The 18,643-nt window shown below is 44.5% G+C and overlaps 1 protein-coding gene across 2 annotated transcripts in view; it reads right to left on the bottom strand.

The window, feature by feature from the left end:
• ASCC3 (activating signal cointegrator 1 complex subunit 3) overlaps positions 1 to 18,643 on the bottom strand; it is a 2,113,369-nt gene that overhangs the window by 832,830 nt on the left and 1,261,896 nt on the right. For both annotated transcript variants that reach the window (XM_085611187.1, XM_085611188.1), the window contains exon 14: positions 10,132 to 10,266. In XM_085611187.1, coding sequence (XP_085467313.1) covers positions 10,132 to 10,266 — 135 coding nt within the window. The remainder of the gene's footprint in view (positions 1 to 10,131; positions 10,267 to 18,643) is intronic.

The raw sequence follows: 18,643 nt of genomic DNA, 5'->3' as shown, positions 1-18,643 counted from the left end.
CACAAATCCAAGGCCCTCACTAGGTGGGGGTACAAACTTCTTGTACATTCGGACTACACCACAGGCTCAATGGGAACAGCCATATTAGTTAAAAAAGTACCCCCCTTATTGTACACAGGACGTGGGCGGATGCTGGGGGCCGGTTCGCAGGGCCAGAGGCCCAATGGGATGGGAGACATATAAACATCCTCTCAGTGTATCTGCCGCCCGCGCTGGGCAAGGTAGCGCTAGGGGATCTGGGGAGAAAGCTGGTAGGCCTTAGAGAAGGCACACTGATCATGGGGGGAGACTACAACATTACATTAGACGACACGATTGATCGCCAACCACCGAAACCCAAAGAGAAAGCCAACACTCTAATGGCTGATTTCGCGATGGCAATGGGACTGACGGATGTAGGTCGTGCGCTCCACCCACTTGGTAAACTATTTACGAACTTCTCGAATGTCCACGGTAGCCTTTCACGTATAGACTATTTCCTAACCCGTCTGTCCTCAACAGGCGACTTCGCTCAGTATAAAGTTTTACCAAGAGGTATATCAGACCACTCTCCAGTTTGGCTGGAATACACACACTGAGAACGACAACCACGCACTACCATAGTTCTTAACCCATGGCTTCTGCATGTACCAGATATAAGGGAGGAACTACGCAGACAAACCGAGAACTACTTTACCGAAAACGTGGGATCGGTAGACTCCACACAAACAATCTGGGAAGCATACAAGGTAGTTCTTAAGGGGCAAGCGTTGTCCCTGAAAACTGGCTATGTCGCTAAAAAGCGAGAACTACTGGTCCAGGCGGAGTCTGACCTCCTGGCGCTGGAGACGGAACACTTACAGAATCCCTCCCCGGATGTGAGCCACAGGCTTCTACTGAAACAGGTGGAATATAGGATGAAAACCAGGGAACATATGGTGGCTAAACAACGTGCCACCCAACACAGACTTTACGAAATCGGTGATAGGGCTGGCATGACACTGGCATGGTTGGAACGAAGGGAGCAGGGAGATAGATGGGTGCATAAGCTGACGACACCAGGAGGTGACACGGTGATGCATCCGCGAGAAATAGCGGATCAATTCGCTGATTATTCACAGAGTATACACCCCCTCTACGCGTTATACAGCCGAAGATTCTCATCTGCTCCTTCGGGACAGTGATGTGCCGAGTCTCTCTGAGGGAGATAGAGCGACCTTGGACGCGGATCTCTCGAATGAGGAAATACGTAAAGCCCTGGGGCAGATCAAGTCTGGAAAAGCCATGGGTCCAAATGGAATCCCGATAGAGTTTCTGAAAGCAACTGCTTCCCTGACTGTACCGCACCTGAAAGCCATGTATGCAGAGAGCCTGGACATAGGTAGTTTACCGGCGGACCAGCGATTAGCCACCATAGTGGTCATCCACAAGCAAGGTAAACCAGCAGACCAATGTGGCTCTTACCGGCCAATCTCGCTGATCAATGTAGAGACGAAGGTACTAGCCAAAGTCTTGGCGAATAGGTTGGTGACAGTTATCACATCGCTGGTCCATCCGGACCAATCTGGCTTTATGCCAGGCAGAAATACTGCCCTCAATATTCGGCGCCTACATAACGTGATGGCTCGTAGGGAGTATATTGAAGAGGATGTGGCAGTGCTCTCTCTTGATGCCTCAATGGCATTTGACTCTATCGAATGGCCATATATGTTTGCGGTACTTGAAAAGATGGGATTGGGCCCTAAATTCGTGGCCTGGGTACGGCTTCTCTATACTGGAGTGATGGGACAGGTGCGAGTTAACAATTATGCCTCCCGGACGTTCGAGCTGCGACGGGGTACTAGGCAGGGATGCCCGCTGTCTCCGCTAATATTCTCTCTCGTACTGGAGCCTCTTGCAGCCTGGGTGTGAAGAGACGTGATGGTGCGAGGGCTGCGATGGGCGGAAGGTTTGGAGGACCACATATCCTTATATGCGGATGATGTACTGTTGTATCTGGCTTCCCCGCACAAATCGATCATAGCGGTACTTGACATATTCACAAGCTTCGGTAAATATTCGGGATATGCCATTAACTGGCATAAATCCACACTATATATGTTGAGAGGCCGGGCCCCCCGACTCCCGTCGGACTGCAACCTAACAGTGGAGATTGAAGGGTTTCGATACTTGGGAATTTTCGTGACGCCTGACCCAGATTGTTTTTATAGTTCCAACTTGGCCCCCCCTCTGGCTCGATTGCGAGCTGACGTGAAGCATTGGCGGTCTCTGCCCTTATCGCTGTTAGGGAGAGCTGCACTTTTCAAGATGCTGGCCCTTCCTTGGTTCCTCTATATACTACAGAATTGCCCCCACAGAGTCCCGGACGTGTACTTCAGAGCAGTCGAAGGCGAGATTCGCACACTACTGTGGGACGGAAGGACCTCTAGGATTGCGCTGAAAAAACTGACGAATGGTTGGTACGACGGAGGTATTGCACTCCTGGACCTACAACGCTACTACTGGGCTGCGCAACTGGTCGCTGTCAACCACTGGGTATATCACCCTCCTGATGACCCAGCGTACCTGCTTGACCGATACCAAACAGATCGATCTGGATATCTGGGGGCTCTGTACACTACCGATAGAAAAGGGAGGGGGAGATTCTTCGGTCCTACTCGGCACACTTTAGAAATCTGGCACCTAGTTAATTCGCGGCTCGGGTGGGCTGGGATCCTCTCGCGGGCCACACCGCTGTGGTTCTCCCAGAGGCTAGGCATGCTGTGCCATCAGCCCGGGTTCAACAAATGGGACCTGATCGGTATTTCGGCAGTGAAAGACCTGGTACAGAAGGGAACATTACTTACGTTTGACGATCTCCGGAAGCGCTACCAGATGGCGCAAGGAGAAGTATATAGATATCTGCAAATAAGACGCGCACTGACGGCGGCGTTCCCGTCTTTTAAAGACATACCAGAAACGTCGCCATTGGAAGACCGTCTATTAGATGGGCCTCTTAACTCGAAGGCAATATCCCTAACTTATAAAAAGTTGAGCAATAACTTGCCAGATACATTTTCAAAGCTCAGAGAGCGATGGCAGGACGATCTGGGCCCCATAGAGGATGAAGATTGGCAAACGGCTCTTCTGTCCCCTCGAGAGGCGGCCATTACACAAAAATTCAGGCTGATTCAGCTTCGCATACTACACCGATCATACATCACAGGGAAAGTCCTGGTGAAAATAGGAGCCAGACCTGACGACTTGTGTACAAGGGGGTGTGGACAACAGGCCACATTTTATCATACGTTGTGGAGTTGCCCAGAGGTACGTGCAATTTGGGAGGGGGCCTCGGAGCACATGCAAACCTCCCTGGGGAAAGACCTGGTATTGACTCCAAAACTGGGACTGCTAAACATCTGGGAGGCAACGGATCTCACAGAAATCGAACAGCACTGGGCTACACGTTGGTTAAGCGAGAACAGGCCCCGGGGCTGGGGGGGAGAACACCCACCACGTGTCACCTTGTGGGTTAACGAGATGGATAGATGCATGCTGGCAGAGACCGCAGTCTTTGGGGCTCGGGTGTGCCCAAAGAAATGGGATAAAAAATGGTCGCATTGGAATGTGTATCGAGGGAACCCTTGTGTGTCGCCATCTGCTGAAATGGAGATGACTAAGCAAGTGAGTCGTGAGGGGAGAGCATAGCATAATTCAAGTACTAATGGCTGTTCCTTGATCTGTTAACTGTCTCAGGTATGTCGTCCAATAATGTATGTATGGCTTTGATTAAAACCAATAAACACATTTAAATTAAAAAAAAAAGACTGTTGATGCCGCCCACACGCTTGCTCAGGGTAGTGCGAGTGGTGGAAAGGAGTGCTTCGATTTCTTGTGCCTACCTGAAGACTTGGAGCGCAACGAAGACTGGGCTCTGGAGCAGCTCTGTCGACTCCGGGAATGGGACTGTGATCGAACCTTTGACGTGGAACAGAACTTGGAGCAGTTCTGGCACTGAGTTTTTTTTTTATGGTTGACGACATAATGTTTCTCCTCACATTCTCTGATGGCCTTCGGTTTATTCAATGTCCGGTCTTGGAATCGTAGAGCGACCCACGACACACTTGAAGGGGGCTTGTCACAGTCATCTATTTGTGACAGCTGCTACAGAGCTTAAATGCTGTCATTTTACGTGTTAACATCACTTGCACACTGTTTCAAATTTACGAAAATCGAGGTAAGGTATCTCAGAGAGACGAGAGGAAGCTTCGGATCGACGTCTGGAGGTATGGAAAGAAAGGAACTTACAACAACATGTGGGAGTGGAGCCTATGGAGGCCTGCATGCCATTTCCAAAGCAGAACTGCATCAGTGCGGAGTCGCAAGGCAAAATCCTCCGGTATGCAGAAGTACAACTGAAAAGTTTTCCGATCCAGTCTAACGCCTGGGGAATATTTGAAAGGTGAGGAATCTGCAGCTCCAAGTCTCCATCAGAAAAGCAATGCACACTCAGCACTGACCATTCCCTCAGTCACATGACTATTCTGATCTCTGTATCTTTTCTACCACCTTCCCAACCCACCACAATATCCAAGTGCAAATTGTCCTTTGACTTGAACTCACCATACCCGTTTCAATTTACCAAGAATTCTCTGTCCAACGACTGGAACCAATTCTGAATTTGTATGTATTTAAATAGTGAAACTTTATAGTTTGTTATACGTTGAAAACTTTCCCAGGAAATCAGTTGCTCTCCCTCTAAAAGATCTTCCCATTTTAATATACCCGCTTTCCTTAAAGCTCCCGCCAGTTTATACCTCGTCCAGTCAGCCGACCCTGGTGAATCCCAAATAGAGGCCTTATTGATGTAATACAGCATCTTTTGTTTCTTTCTTATCTCATACCATGTCTCCGCCAAGCCCTGAAGAATTTTTAATTTAACCTTTTTTGAAGTATTTTGGGTCCGAAAACTTCATCATAGAGCCAACCTCACCTCCCTCTATTCCTTTAAGCAATCCTTGGAATAGCCTTCCAATTTCTGATCCCCAAGGTATATCCAAAAGCATCCTGCCATTTTTAAGTTGAAAGGCCCATGCATATAATTGAAGATCAGGGAGAGCCAAGCCCCCCTTTTCTCTCCGCCTCCGCAGTTTCTTCCACGAGATACGTGAGCCTTTTGCTGCCCATATAAATGACCGAATCTTTCCCTGTAATTTCATTAGCCATACTTCCTTAAATGGCAGAAGTAAAGCATTGAATTTAAAAGTGAGCTTCGGGAGAATAATCATTTTTACTAAGTTCACTCTCCCAAATATTGTAAGGGGTAAATGTGCCCAACCAGCCATTAGGTCACATACTTCTTTTTTGATTCTATTAAAATTTGTTTCCACCACTTTATTAATATCCTGAGTTACTCTTATTCCCAAATATCTCATCTCAGTTGTGGGCCTCTTATCGCCGCTGTCCAAATTCTAGATCATAATCTCCATCTTACCCCTGTTTATCTAGTACCCAGTAACTTTCCCAAATCCTCTGCAATTCTTACCACCTGCACCATTGTGTTTTGCAAGTCTGCCGTATATATCATCAGGTCATCGGCATACAGTGCCAGTTTCTTTTCCCAACCATTACATTGAAAGGGAACAATCCTCTGATCTGAACTCAGCTTCCTTGCAAAAAGCGCCATATACAAGTTAAACTATAGTGGGGACACAAGGCATCCCTGTCTTGTCCCTCTCATGATGTTAAAAGCTGGAGTTAATGTCGCATTCACTAGTATCCTTGCCTTTTGGGGCCTTATAAAATCCTGCTAATGCTCTACAAAATCTGTCCCCCAACTTAGCAGCGTTCAGAACAGATAATAAAAATTCCCAGCTTACCTGATCAAACGCCTTAATAGCGTCTATTGCCATCACTGCTAAAGGAACTTAATTTACTGTAGATAAATCTATCGCCCCTAAGAGGGAATAAGTAAGCTCGTGTAATGACCTGCGCTGCATAAACCCCTTCTGGTCTTCATGCACCAAATCCTCCATAACTCCTTTTAGTCTATCTGCCAAAATGTTTGCAAACTGTTTATAATCACTATTTAAAAGTGACACTGGCCTACATGAATCACAGCTGTTCTTACTCTTGCCAGGTTTCAGGATTAAGGAATATGTAGCGTCTGCCCACGATTCTGGTTGGGGTGCCCCTTCCATAAAGTTCTCATTAAACAACTTAGTTAAGAACGGGGACAATATGTCTGCTAGCGAGCTATATGGTTCCAGTGGTACACTATCTGGGAAAGGTGCTTTCCTCCGTTTATCCTTTTCCATACAAATTCCGAGTTGGTTCCAGTCGTTGGATAATAGGGGAGGAAGTTTCAGTGCCTTTGAAGAAGTTCTGATTTCGGATGGGCCAAAAAAGGAGGAGACATCACAATGGTATTGGCAAATGATGGAGGAAGCTGAGGGGGAGTTTACGATGCCTCAAGAACTATGGGGGAGATGCTTGCCGGAACCAACGCTGGAGAAATTATGGCAAGTATTTTTTCTATGCTATATCCAGTGATCAAACCTGACTATATAAGGAGGAACCATCTTTTCTCTATCTACAGGGTATATTGGACGCCGCTTAAGCTGTCAAAATTCGGAGATAGAGGGGAAGTGGCGTGTCCAAGATGTGGACAGAGGATGGCAGACAATCTGCACATGTTTTGAGATGTCCAAAGATTCAGGTATTCTGGGGCGAGGTGAATAAGGCATTGACAGATATTTTGAAGATAAAACTCCAGGTAAGCCCTATACTTGTTTTCTTTGGTGTGGCCCAGGAAGTGAACGAACAGGCTAAAGATAAGCGAAAGTTAATATTTTATGCAGTCTTACAGGCACGCAGAGAAATATGCAAAAATTGGACTAACTCGAATCCTCCCATATATATATAGAATGGAGAGTATCATTAGAATAATTTTTTAGGATGGATGCAGTCTCTCTAGAAAAAAAAAAGATATTCCTTTTGGCTCCCAATGGTGGAATGGGCTGGACAGAATAGATAGGGATTAGGAAAGGGATAGGAAGGGACGGTCCAATGATTAAGCCCTAACTAAACCTCAGCAATGCACATATCACTCCCATTCCTATATCGTCCTCCCATTTTTGGTTACTGTTTTCATCCGTGGACTTTTCAGAGGAAGAGTCGAATAAAAGGGAAAATGCGGTAAAGTGCAACTGAAAGGGTTTCGCATAAAGGCCAGATCAGACTTTCCTATCCCGGCACAAGGGAGTGGTTAGCTTGGAAATAAGTGCTGAATCTAAGGCTAATGAGGACAAGAAAAATAAAAAATAAATTAAAAAAAAGAATTTTTTTGTCATCCCTAACGCTCCAGAACTTGCGGATCCATTCACTTTACTGAAATTATCTACAATCTGGATTTCATTACTCATATTCACACTTACACCAAGGTGAGCCACTGACATTCAAACACTGACCACTATCTGCAGCACCTGTCTCTGTCACTCATTAAGGACGTTTCAATCTCATGCAACCTTCTTGTCAAACAACTCCTCTGATATATGACTCTTAATTTCCTTCTTCCAATCTGTTTCTCCTCTTTATTTCTATAGCCAATTACCCAAATGCAGCCCTACCCTTCCGAGACTTGCCCCTTTCTTCCTGCTAACATTTGGTATTCCCCATTAATGAAACGATACCAGAATGACAAAAATCCAATCAACAGAACTGGAGATATGCAATTTCAAAGTCTTTGGGAAAAGTAGCGCTAAAGAGTGCAAAGCGTCAAATGGGCTATCTAGGTACGCTAGAATAGGACAAAGACACAAACAAGTTCAAGACGACCGTGAAGGTGCATGGGCAGGCTACCGGACCAAATTTGACCCGCTGGGCAATGTACCTGGTTGTACTTAGTTTGACAAAAAGAGAGATAACCCAAACTAGTTCCAGGGAACAGGGTTCTTGAAACAACTAAGCAAGGAGGTAGAGCCCTGGAGAACACACTCATACCACTGTACTGTTAATTCTTCTGCACTCCTTACCTGGTTGTACTTAGACTAATATGAGAGGCCCTGTGTCGAGCTGCGTCGGTTCCAATGGGACTGTCAATTAGGAGCTGCTAAGTGCTACATTGAGCAGCGTCATGCTGCATCAGTTTTGATGATACCGAAGATAAGGAGCTGCGAGATGCTGTGATGCAATGTACTACGTCGAGATGCTTCGTTCAGTGGCAATTCCAATGAGGCAGCCAATCAGGAGCTGCGAATTGTTGCAATGAGAGGTCATGCATCGAAGTGCATTGCACTGCGTCACTTCTGATGAGGCCAAAGATCAGAGTTGGAGAAACAGCACAGAGTGATGCGAGGCGTCCGTCACTCTGAGGTAAGTTTTTAGCTTTTATTTAATAATCGCCTACGTGCTTCCCGCCCCGCACCCCAGTGCCCCCTACATCTACCACCCCACATTTAAATTATATCAGCTGCCACTGGTCGCCAGGCAAAGGGACCAAAAATGTGAAGAAGTAGCTGTCATTGAACCCTTTTATCTGTGAACTCGACTGAGAGTCACTGCTCAATAGTCCCACTACTATCTTTTTCCAAAAACATTACATTTTTTAAACGATTCGGAGAACTGAGAAACAGAAACTCTCCACATATTGAACACCTATTATTAGTACCGTTTCACGTAAGTGGTTGCTCTCTGGACCGTGTTAACTCTTTTTTCCCTTTCTTTTTATCAAGTTTTGCAAACATCATATAGCTTAGAACAACACCTTTGTCATTTTATCATGGATAATTGTTTGTCTAGGTTTCCACAGTTAGGATAGAGGGGCCTTTTGTGCATAGTCAATTTACTTAATTAGATTAGTTCTAACAGAACTTCAAAGAAATACTGGACCGTGTTAACTCTCAATGTAAAGCATTATGATACCACTCAGGAGGGTGGGGTGTTCTGCAATATAAAAAAAACAAAATCATAATGCAGTGCTTAATTTGTGCCCACGTTTGCCGGTGCTTGTCACCACCACTCATTTTTAAACACAGGCACTTTTTTATGATAGTCCACCACATGATGACTCTATATTTTAGCTCATCTCATTAACAATGTGTTCAATATACTTATTGTTTTATTTTGAAAATGAGTGGGGTGGGGGCTAAGCCATCCCTACAACCTGAGGTCACCTGGAAATACCTCGGGCTCTGGTGCTTACAGTTCTATAAAGTAAGCACTGCTTTCATGACATCCTGTAATTTGCCAGGTCTCGCTGCGCTATTCTTTAGATGTAAAATCTCCAAAGGAGATCTGCTAAATGGTCGTTCTATTGAACTTATGCAAAGTTTACTCATATTGTTGATCCTTACACCATAGGACCCGTAGGACAGGCTACGTGGCAGAAGTGAGAACCTGTGCCCAGTCGGACATTTGCCATTGTACTCCTTGTGTCTCTGGGGTACTGTTTGGCATCCTCATCAGAGTCTGTCAATTGATTGGTAGGGTCATGGAAGAAACGATCCAATTAGAAAGGCAATAGAACTGGTTCACCCAATGGCTTGCATGATTTGTGGATCACATGGAATTCCCTTCTTCACCCACAGAATCTGCATTTTTCAGGGAGGAAAGACCCAATACATTTTAGTAATGAGGTTTAAACAACAGCAGATATGCCAAGGTCGATACTAAAATGTCCATGTTTTCATATAAGTTTATTAATTTAGTATCTGTGGGTGTTCTTATCATTGAACCCTGTCAGTCATTCAACTAAGAGCATATATTTATCAGCTAAAGAAATGTGGAAATATACTAGTTTCAGCTATATTTTTCACAACACCCAAAATAAATATGGATAAATACAGACGGAAATACCCAAAAATTAAATACCATAAAACTAGGAGCCCAATACATAATGCATCCGCGTGCCTGAGGTGGCACCTTGGTGCATTATGAGTGGAGTGGAGTGGAGTGGATGGAGTGAGCATAGTCAGTGTACTGTTTCAGACTTTGATGCTGTTAAGTACAAATAATAATACAGAATGCAGTGATCATATGGGGAGCTTCTGTGCTGTGCAACTAAACACTTCTTAACCAACCAATGTGTGCTTTGTAGTACTAGTCCACCAACGCACAGCAAAGAATGCACTGTCCATCAAAGTACACAATATATAGTCATAGGATCTTCTTTACCTGCTTTTCAGCATGGCCATAGTCAGCTCCCTGGTTTGGAAGGAAGCAAGAGGCCTGCCCGTTGTTTTTGGCTATTTCCCGAAGAGCCATGGCAGTGCGCACAGTGGAATTTCGAGCGTGAACGAACACCATCACCTAAAATTCAATAAAACACAGACAGCCATCGTAAGTAATGAACAGAAAATGACCGATGTACAATATAAAAACTTTTTGTACTTTGCATTATTTGTTCTTTTACTGTTGCCATCTGACTTTTGTTTATATTTCACTTCGGATGACCTTTATATTATCCATACATGTACTGTTCTGTTTAGCCAGTATCACTTATTCTATTTACAATTTGTATATCCCTTTGGATTTAATTACAATTAAATACTTTGAACACAAAAACCTTTTTCTAAACTGAAAGATGTAGAAACTGAGATTTGTCTCTATTCTTTGTTGCACATTTTTGTCTTTTTTTTGTTGCTTTTATGCCTGGATAGCCTGTACAATGAGACGTCGGCTAGAGCTGCTGTAGACATGATAGTGTACACAATGATGCAGGTACGTGTAAATGAAAACCTTTGGACATAAACAATTGTGTGTAAGTGTGTGAAGTAACGTAAATAGTAACAAATGTGAACTGAACACTTATGTACACCAATGATATTGTTTGCACAGTCAGTAACAAACGTGAGCATACTAACAAAAGTGTGAAACCAGTAATGCGTATGGGTGCTCAGAGTTAGTAACACAAGCAGTCACCAGACCTCTGGCACCAGCAGACACCAGAACCGGGCAGAAGTGACATGAAGGCAGCTTCTAAGAGGCGAAGAAAGGCAAAAGCCTTAGGGCCACTTCTATTGTAACAAATCAGTAACAAAAAGGTCAGAAATTGCATTTTGTCAGTGTATGAGGAGAGGAATAAAATTCTATCTGACCTGGAACTTTGGAAATTCTAACTGTTCGTCTTTACAGTACTGCAATTTTTTATTTTCTTTGTAAACGTGTTCAGAAAGGAATAACAAAGTTTCCAGGCAGGAACTTGCATAGACCAGGAGAAGGAAGTTTCAGCCGAATTATTTTCCAAAACATTCAATATTTAAGAATATTTAGAACAAGTTTGGACTACAAAATCAGTCACGATTAGCTTTATGGACATACTTTACAGAAAAACGTGTTTATAATGCTTTTTAATTAGGCCCAGGTTAAACTTAAGAAAAAGCAGTGCAGTTTGCGTAATTTTAGGAATTTCGAATTACAAATTTTACTCGGAATTTCTGAAATTACGCCACTTTGTGTAATTATGTGCTATTCACAGTAACAATTTACCGCAAACACACAAGTAATAGAGCGAAAGTGGCAGATGTTCGCAGCGCTTAGTTTAAATGCATCTTGTGCCAAAAATTGACGCAAGGATGTGTTACATCCATTGTCTATCTTTTCCCTAAAGACCCTTCCCAAAATACTTAGATATAAATGGCAGTATGAGCCCCCATGAGAGTTCCTGAATTGCGGAGCACAAGAGGGCGCGTGAGGAGGTAGGGTTAGGTGGTGTTAGTTTATCATGGATCTTGATATCTTTCTGCCCTATATCGCAGTCCCATCCTTACGCAGTCCTGGAGGTGAAGTGCGTGGACGGCAGGCTGGGGTATTGACAGGGGGCTACAGTACTTCAGGTAACTAGGGCCTGCATCAGGTGTCAGGGGGGCACAAGGGGGCGCGTGATGAGGTAGGGTTAGGTGGTGTTAGACTATCAATGATCTGGATATCTTTCTGCCCTATATGGCAATCCCACCCTCACACAGTCCTGGAGGTGAAGTGTGTGGACGGCAGGCTGGGGTACCGACAGCGGGCTACAGTACTTCAGGTAAGTAGCGCCTACTTCTGGTGTCAGAGGAGGCCTTAAATTCTTGCAAGAAACTAGCTCATGCTAAAGACAATCCTCCACGCACTCTGCTACCTCACACACAGTAGCAGCTGAGTGACTCAGTACACAAGAATCCTGGGACACACTCACATTTTCACACAAGCCAGGTACATTTACACCATGTTCCGTTTGTAATTTTAAAAATGAGTGTATTAGAAATGTGTCACCACAATATTTAAATGTTTTTTCAAAAAGGTGAATTTATGATTTCTGTAGAATCTAGTTCATGCGCTCTGTTCTTTCTCTGCATCTAAGCTTTTCAACCTGGTGTATGTGAATACCGACTGCTATGAGTGCTCTGCACGCCAGTAATGGACCATTCGAAGAACGAAAGGGCCCTTTAGGCTCAGGGACCACAAGCCTAAGTGCCTTTGGCCTGATAAAAAGCAACAAGCTGCAATACATAAATACAGTGCCCTATTTGATTATCAATGCCATCCTAACATGCATTTCCACAGCGGACACAGAGCACTAATGGACTGGAACTCATTGTGCTCTGTAGAGAGGTACATATCATGAAGGTCAAAGGAATTATCAAGCACTTTAAAAGCCCACCGATATCAACCGCACGTCACTGAGCTTGAAGCGGCTTTATTTTCACATCCATTCCAATGGATCCAAACAATATATGTTTCAATGCCATCTGAGCGGTCGACTTAAAATCTAAACCCCGGTACTCACCCAAATTTTCCTCAAGGTAAACCAGTGACCGGTAAATAAAAAGTAGATATAAATGTACCTTATGATGAAACAGGAATACAAATAAACCTTTCTATAACTGGCAACCTTCAGAATGTTGATTTTACAGAGTTTTCTGAATGCGGGGGACTCTTTTTGGTTCCAAGACCTAAATTCCTCCATTCAGTTTCGGGAGACAGCCACTAACAAGAATTCCTTCCGAGGTTCTTAGTTTATTAAACCTTGATCATAATAATTGTTTTTTCCCCGTTTGAACTTCAAAAGATTTGTTTTACTACATGAACATAACTAAAACATATGTTTGCATAAGCTTAGTGTGAAATATGGAGCCGTTGGTGGAAGGTGGTAAGTTGTCCTTATTGATTAACATAGAGGACATATGTTCATAACTTACATGCATTTTCACTAACCGAAAGGAGAGAATTGGCATATAACGCTCCATCTAGTGCAAATGTTCACAACATTTAGTAATGCACAACTGTGCAAGTGTATAGCACTTCACACCTTAGAGAGGCGCCCATGCTACTCCGCAGGTGTTTAAACCACGAGCGAGAGTACAATAGGATAAATAAAGACTTTGAAATAAAAAAAAGCCACTGCCGACATTGGCTCTGGGCACTTAATGTGCATCTGGGAGCCCCCTGAATTTATCCTGCGCCCTGGATTCAATTATTACTCTTAACTCTGGGAACAATATCTTAAACAACATATAAGTAGGCTCTCGGAGCAGCATGCCATTTCTTTAAAGAATGGTACCCATTGCTAGACCTAGCATCCTTGGTGTTGTTTCCCCTGTCTTTTAGCCTCTACCTCCTGTATTTTTTGATGTTATGCTTGACTTCATTTTTTGCTGGTTTATGTACTCTGGACACTTTACCACTGCTGACCAGTGCCCCTGTGTAAATTGTGATTCTGATTGGTTCGCCATGATTGGCATATTTGAATTACTGGTAAGTTTCTAGTAAAGTACAATGTGTGCACCCAGGGCTTGTAAATCAAATGCTACTAGTGGGCCAGCAGTACTGGTTGTGCCACCCACATGCGTAGCCCTGTAAACTTGTATAAGGCCTGCCATTTCAGTGTCTGTGAGTGCAATTTCAAACTGCCATGTCAACCTACCCTAACCTTCCCTTTTAATACAAGTAAGACACCCCTAAGGTAGGCCCAAGGTACCCCCATGGGCAGGGTGCATTGTATATGAAAGGTAGGACATGACACTGGGGTGTTTAACATGTCCGGATAGTGAAATTCTGCCAATTTCGTTTGTCACTATTGCATGGACTAGCTGTTCAATAGGCTATCATTGGAGTTGCGGTGTACAATTTTACAAGTGTAACTTTCAATTGGGAACTGCTAGAGATTTGGAGTTTGGGCTCGCTGAGCTCAGAATTTAAAAACACATCTTTTAGTAAAGGTTTTTTAAAGTTGTGTGTTTCAAAAAGTTTTTTTTAAGTTGTGCTTCAAAAATGCCACTTTTTTAAAGTGGGCATTTTCTTGTTTAACCATCCCCTGCCTCTGCCTGCCTGTGGTATCACCTTTTGGTTTAGATTGACAAGGACTTGTTTGTGCATTCACTCTAGACAGTCACACAAATGGAGTAGAGGTGTGCGCTGCATATCCTGATGGACTATCACCAGGCTGATTGGCCTACCTGAGCTAGAGTGGTGGGAGGAGTTGTCACATACACATGAATTGGGTTATGCCTGGCCTCTCACAATGCAGTCTCCACCCCTCTGGAGTGTGTCTAGAGCCAAGGACAGGCAGGACAAGAACTTGTGCACTACAAAGTCAATCCTTTGAACAATGCCTATTTTAAAGGTCAAAAGGGGTATAAGTATTGGACCTAAAACACCAAACTTTTAGAATACTTCTGGATCAAGAGGAGACTCTGCCAAGGAGAACAGCTGTTAGGAGGAGTATTGCCCCTTTGCTGAGTGTTGCTTTGCTGGGTTGGTCTGCAATTGCCACTTCTGCATTGGAGATGAAACGGACTGAAATTTTGGTTTGTATCCTGCTTGTGAAGTTTCTCCAAGGGCTTGTGTGTGCTTGCCTCCTGTTACGAAGTCTCAGGGCCATAAAAGACTTCAACTGCAGCATCCCTCAACTACACTGCTGGGAGTTCTGACCAGCCAAGCGTTGCCAATTCCACTTCTGGGCCTTTGGAATTTGTTCCTGCAACAGAAAGCTGCAAAAGACTTTTAAAAAATCAATGCGCCCTTCCAGAGCCTGTTTTCCGACGTAGCACCGCCCGCCGTGCGGGAGAAATTTCCATATTAGGCCGCCGTGCAGCTGAAGAAATCAACGCAGCACTGCCCGCGGCAGAAGAAACTGCCGCAGCCCGAGTTCAGCGCACCGTGTCTCTGAAGTCCAAGACCACCGCACTAACTCCAACACAGGCACTGGTGTGCGGCTGAAAGAATCAGCGCATTGTGGGACTGCAGGTGAAGAAATCGACGCATTGACCTCCAGTGTGTCCAGATTTCCACACATCGTACCTGTGCGCCAAGTTGTCCATCAATCACCCGCCGAACCGTCTTGGATTTCCACGCATCGCTTCCCGTTACAGTCCTGATTCGACGCAACCCTTCTACAGCGCGCAGCAGAACTGACGCATTGTTTACCCGGGCAATCGACGCTTCACTGTTTTACGACGCTTCCCTCCTCTGCAACTGTTTTTCTTTGTGGATTTTAACACATCTAAGGTACTTTGTGTAAAATCACTGCATCCATAAAGTTCTATGAACAGAATTGCTTGAAACCTTTAAAAAGTCATATTTTGAGTTCTGGATGTCGGATATTTTTTGTTTTGGTCTTGTTTGGTTTAGATAAAGATACTTTATGTTTCTAAACTGGTATGGTGTCCATTTGTAGTGTTTTCACTGTATTACTGTGTGTGTTATGTACAAATACTTTACACATTGCCTCTGAGATTGGGCTGACTGCTTGTGCCAAGCTACCAAGGGAGTGAGCAGGGATTATCCTGGGAGTGTAACTCCCTTATCCTGACTAGAAGGAAGGGTCCCTACTTGGACAGGATGCATACCACTACCAACTAGAGACCCCCATTTCTATCACCCATGCAAATGAATTAGTGTTTTCAATGGAAAGAGTGACTTTTAAGAACAAATTTTGCAATATCATGTTCATATCATGACATGTTCATAATTTCTGTGTAATTATGAGTGACATTCAATGACTATGAGTGACACTTTCTCACGAGCAAAATCAAGCAATGCAGATGAGGGAAAGACATGAATATCGAAAATTACACCCAATTGAGCAACGAGAAACTCTAAGAACATTTAAAACTGCTGCAAAGCAATAGAAATTTAAGGGCACTTGTTAGAGGACCCAGCGGGGCGCCGACCTGAGCCAGCCTCATGACGCTGAATAGAACTCAACATGTTGCGCAGACAGTCAGTGACTGCAGAGCTCTGAGCTGGGTAACTTTTACAATTAATTTAGGGGCTCCCGTGAAGTTACTCTGTGCAGAAAGTCAGCATACACTGCAACGCAGAGCTGAGCAGCCCCTCAGCTAAACTTAAGTCACAGGCTGAATGATGATGCGAGCTCCTAAAAAACTGAAATTAGGAAGCCAAGTGATTAGTAGTGAGTAGTACTGACACTTACTTTCAGCGAGCGCCGTTACGGTAGAGCATGGCCAGCCACAAGAACTCCCCCCGGCACCATCCGGTCCAAGCAGGTCCGCTGCCCAGGACTCCAATTCGAGCAGCATTCATGGCTGCATAAGTAGCGGACTGCAGTCAGAGCAGGGTGGTGGGCCAGGCTGCTTAGCACGCACGAACGCTCTCCCTCGGTGGCCATGCAGGTCGGTCCAAATCTGCAAACTGAACTCTGTGCCACGGCCCAGGCCCTAGTCAGTGAGTGTGTGTCCTGGATGTTGATTGGGCAAATTAAATAATGAGAATCAGTCTCGACGTGACTTCAGTGACTTTTCTGCAGTGACTCAGTGAAACACTGTAGCCATCCCAGGACACAGCGAGCTGCCTGAGCCAGCCCCCAAGCCAGCCGCAGCAGCGTGCACTGCCAGCTAAGTCCTTTGTGCAGTCAGTGGTACTTAAGCAGCACTCCAGCTTGACAGCTGAGGAGACGCTATAAATCTGTGACGATGCATTTCAGTGCGGTGATGCAGACCACCACACTGCAATGCGTTAGTCTAACGCTTGATGCATGGTACTTGGCCAGGCTGAACTGGGTCAAGGACGAGTTGGACTAAGATTAACAAAGAATTCCGGAAAGTTATTGGGGCATTACCTCTACGTTGCTTGTCCTCAACCCAATCCTTAACCATGAGATATGCCAAAGCAGTGTACAGGTCTTTTTATACGTAACACAAGAGATCCAGACATACTGCAACACCAAGTGATTTAATGTCAAGAATCCCTTCAATAATAACAACTAGCAAATATCACTCCACCCTCACGTCAATATTGATTGTAATACACCAGAGTCAAAACTCTGGCGGACATGCAACAGTTTAAGTAACCTATAATGCTTCACAAAAGTGTGTAGCTCAAGTTCCAGCCCTACAAATCTCCCCTAAAGGGACCCCTTGAAGTTCAGCCCAAGAAGCAGCTGTACAGCTTGTGGAACTGCCCTGCTGACCAGAAGGTTTAGGCAGGTCAAAGCCCGAATATACCAAGGCAATAGCCTCTTCGACACAGCGACTCAACGTGATCTTGGATGCCTTCTTCCACTTCCCTGCAACGCCAAACCTGACAAATAGAGATTCAGATTTACTGTAGTCTTTGGAATGGACAAGGTAAACCAAGAGAGTGAGTTTAACATCCAGCAAATGCAACCTATATTCCTTTTCAGAAGAGAGGTTAGGATAGAAAGCGGGAAGAATTAGATCTTGAGAAACATGGAACTTCAACATCACTTTAGGAAGAAAGGATGGATCAGGACGAAGAACCACAGCATCATCAAGAAAAGAAAGAACAGGAGGATGACAGAGTAAGGCAGACAGTTCACCCAACTGACAGGCAGAAGTAACGGTCACCAAAAATGAGACCTTAAAAGAAAGGATTTAATGATCCACGGCTTCCTAAAGTGAAAAGGGGGAGGGGGGTTGCAAAGTCTTCAAATCAAAGGGAAAGTATTAAGAAGGAAAAGTAGATTTCACTGAAGGGGAAGAGATAGCAAAGCTCTTGAATAACCTAGAAACCAATGGACCTGCCACACTGACCAGGTCATGCTTCACATTGACTGCCTTACTTGCATACCATTGTGACTTCCAGGTTGACAGAGTAAGATTTTTATGAAGACCATCCAATAGAAACTGGATAATAGAAGAGACAGAACAGTCCACCAAAGAGAACCCTTGAGCAGAACAACAGGAATCCAAGACTTTCCATTGTTTGGAGTAGGAAGTAAGAGTAGATTTTTAAACAAAATCAATAATACGAGGGAGTAGATCTTGTTCCCCCAGCCTCATCCTTTCAACCTCCAAATCAACAGGGAAAGACGACAAAGCTGACACTGTGTGCAGGACGTCAGGGTAGCAAGAGAGAGAGGAAGAAACCACGGAGGACCCCTAGCTATGCACCTCAAAAGCTGGAACCAACCGCGTTTGGGCCAGGAAATAACCACCACAAATACTTGGGCCTTCTCCGCTGTATCCTCCACAAGAGCCTCTGAATCACCGGAATTGGAGGGAAGGCAAAGAGAAGTTTCCGGGGCCAATACAATTTGAGCGCATCCACAAAAACTTGGGAGAAATGCACTACACTTGGAGGCAAATAGATCCAGAAAGGGGAGGCTAAACCACCAGCAAATGTCCCTGAAGCTAGGCATTGTCAGCTGCGAATCCTGGGAAGGGGCAATCTTCCGAAATAAAGTTTCTGCCACCAAATTGTCCAGACCTTTAATGTGAACAGC

Source organism: Triturus cristatus, chromosome 6 (assembly GCF_964204655.1).
Source record: "Triturus cristatus chromosome 6, aTriCri1.1, whole genome shotgun sequence".
In the NCBI taxonomy this organism is placed as follows: Eukaryota; Metazoa; Chordata; class Amphibia; order Caudata; family Salamandridae; genus Triturus; species Triturus cristatus.
Note: the sequence above shows the minus strand (reverse complement) of the source record. Positions and strands in the feature narration are given on the sequence as shown.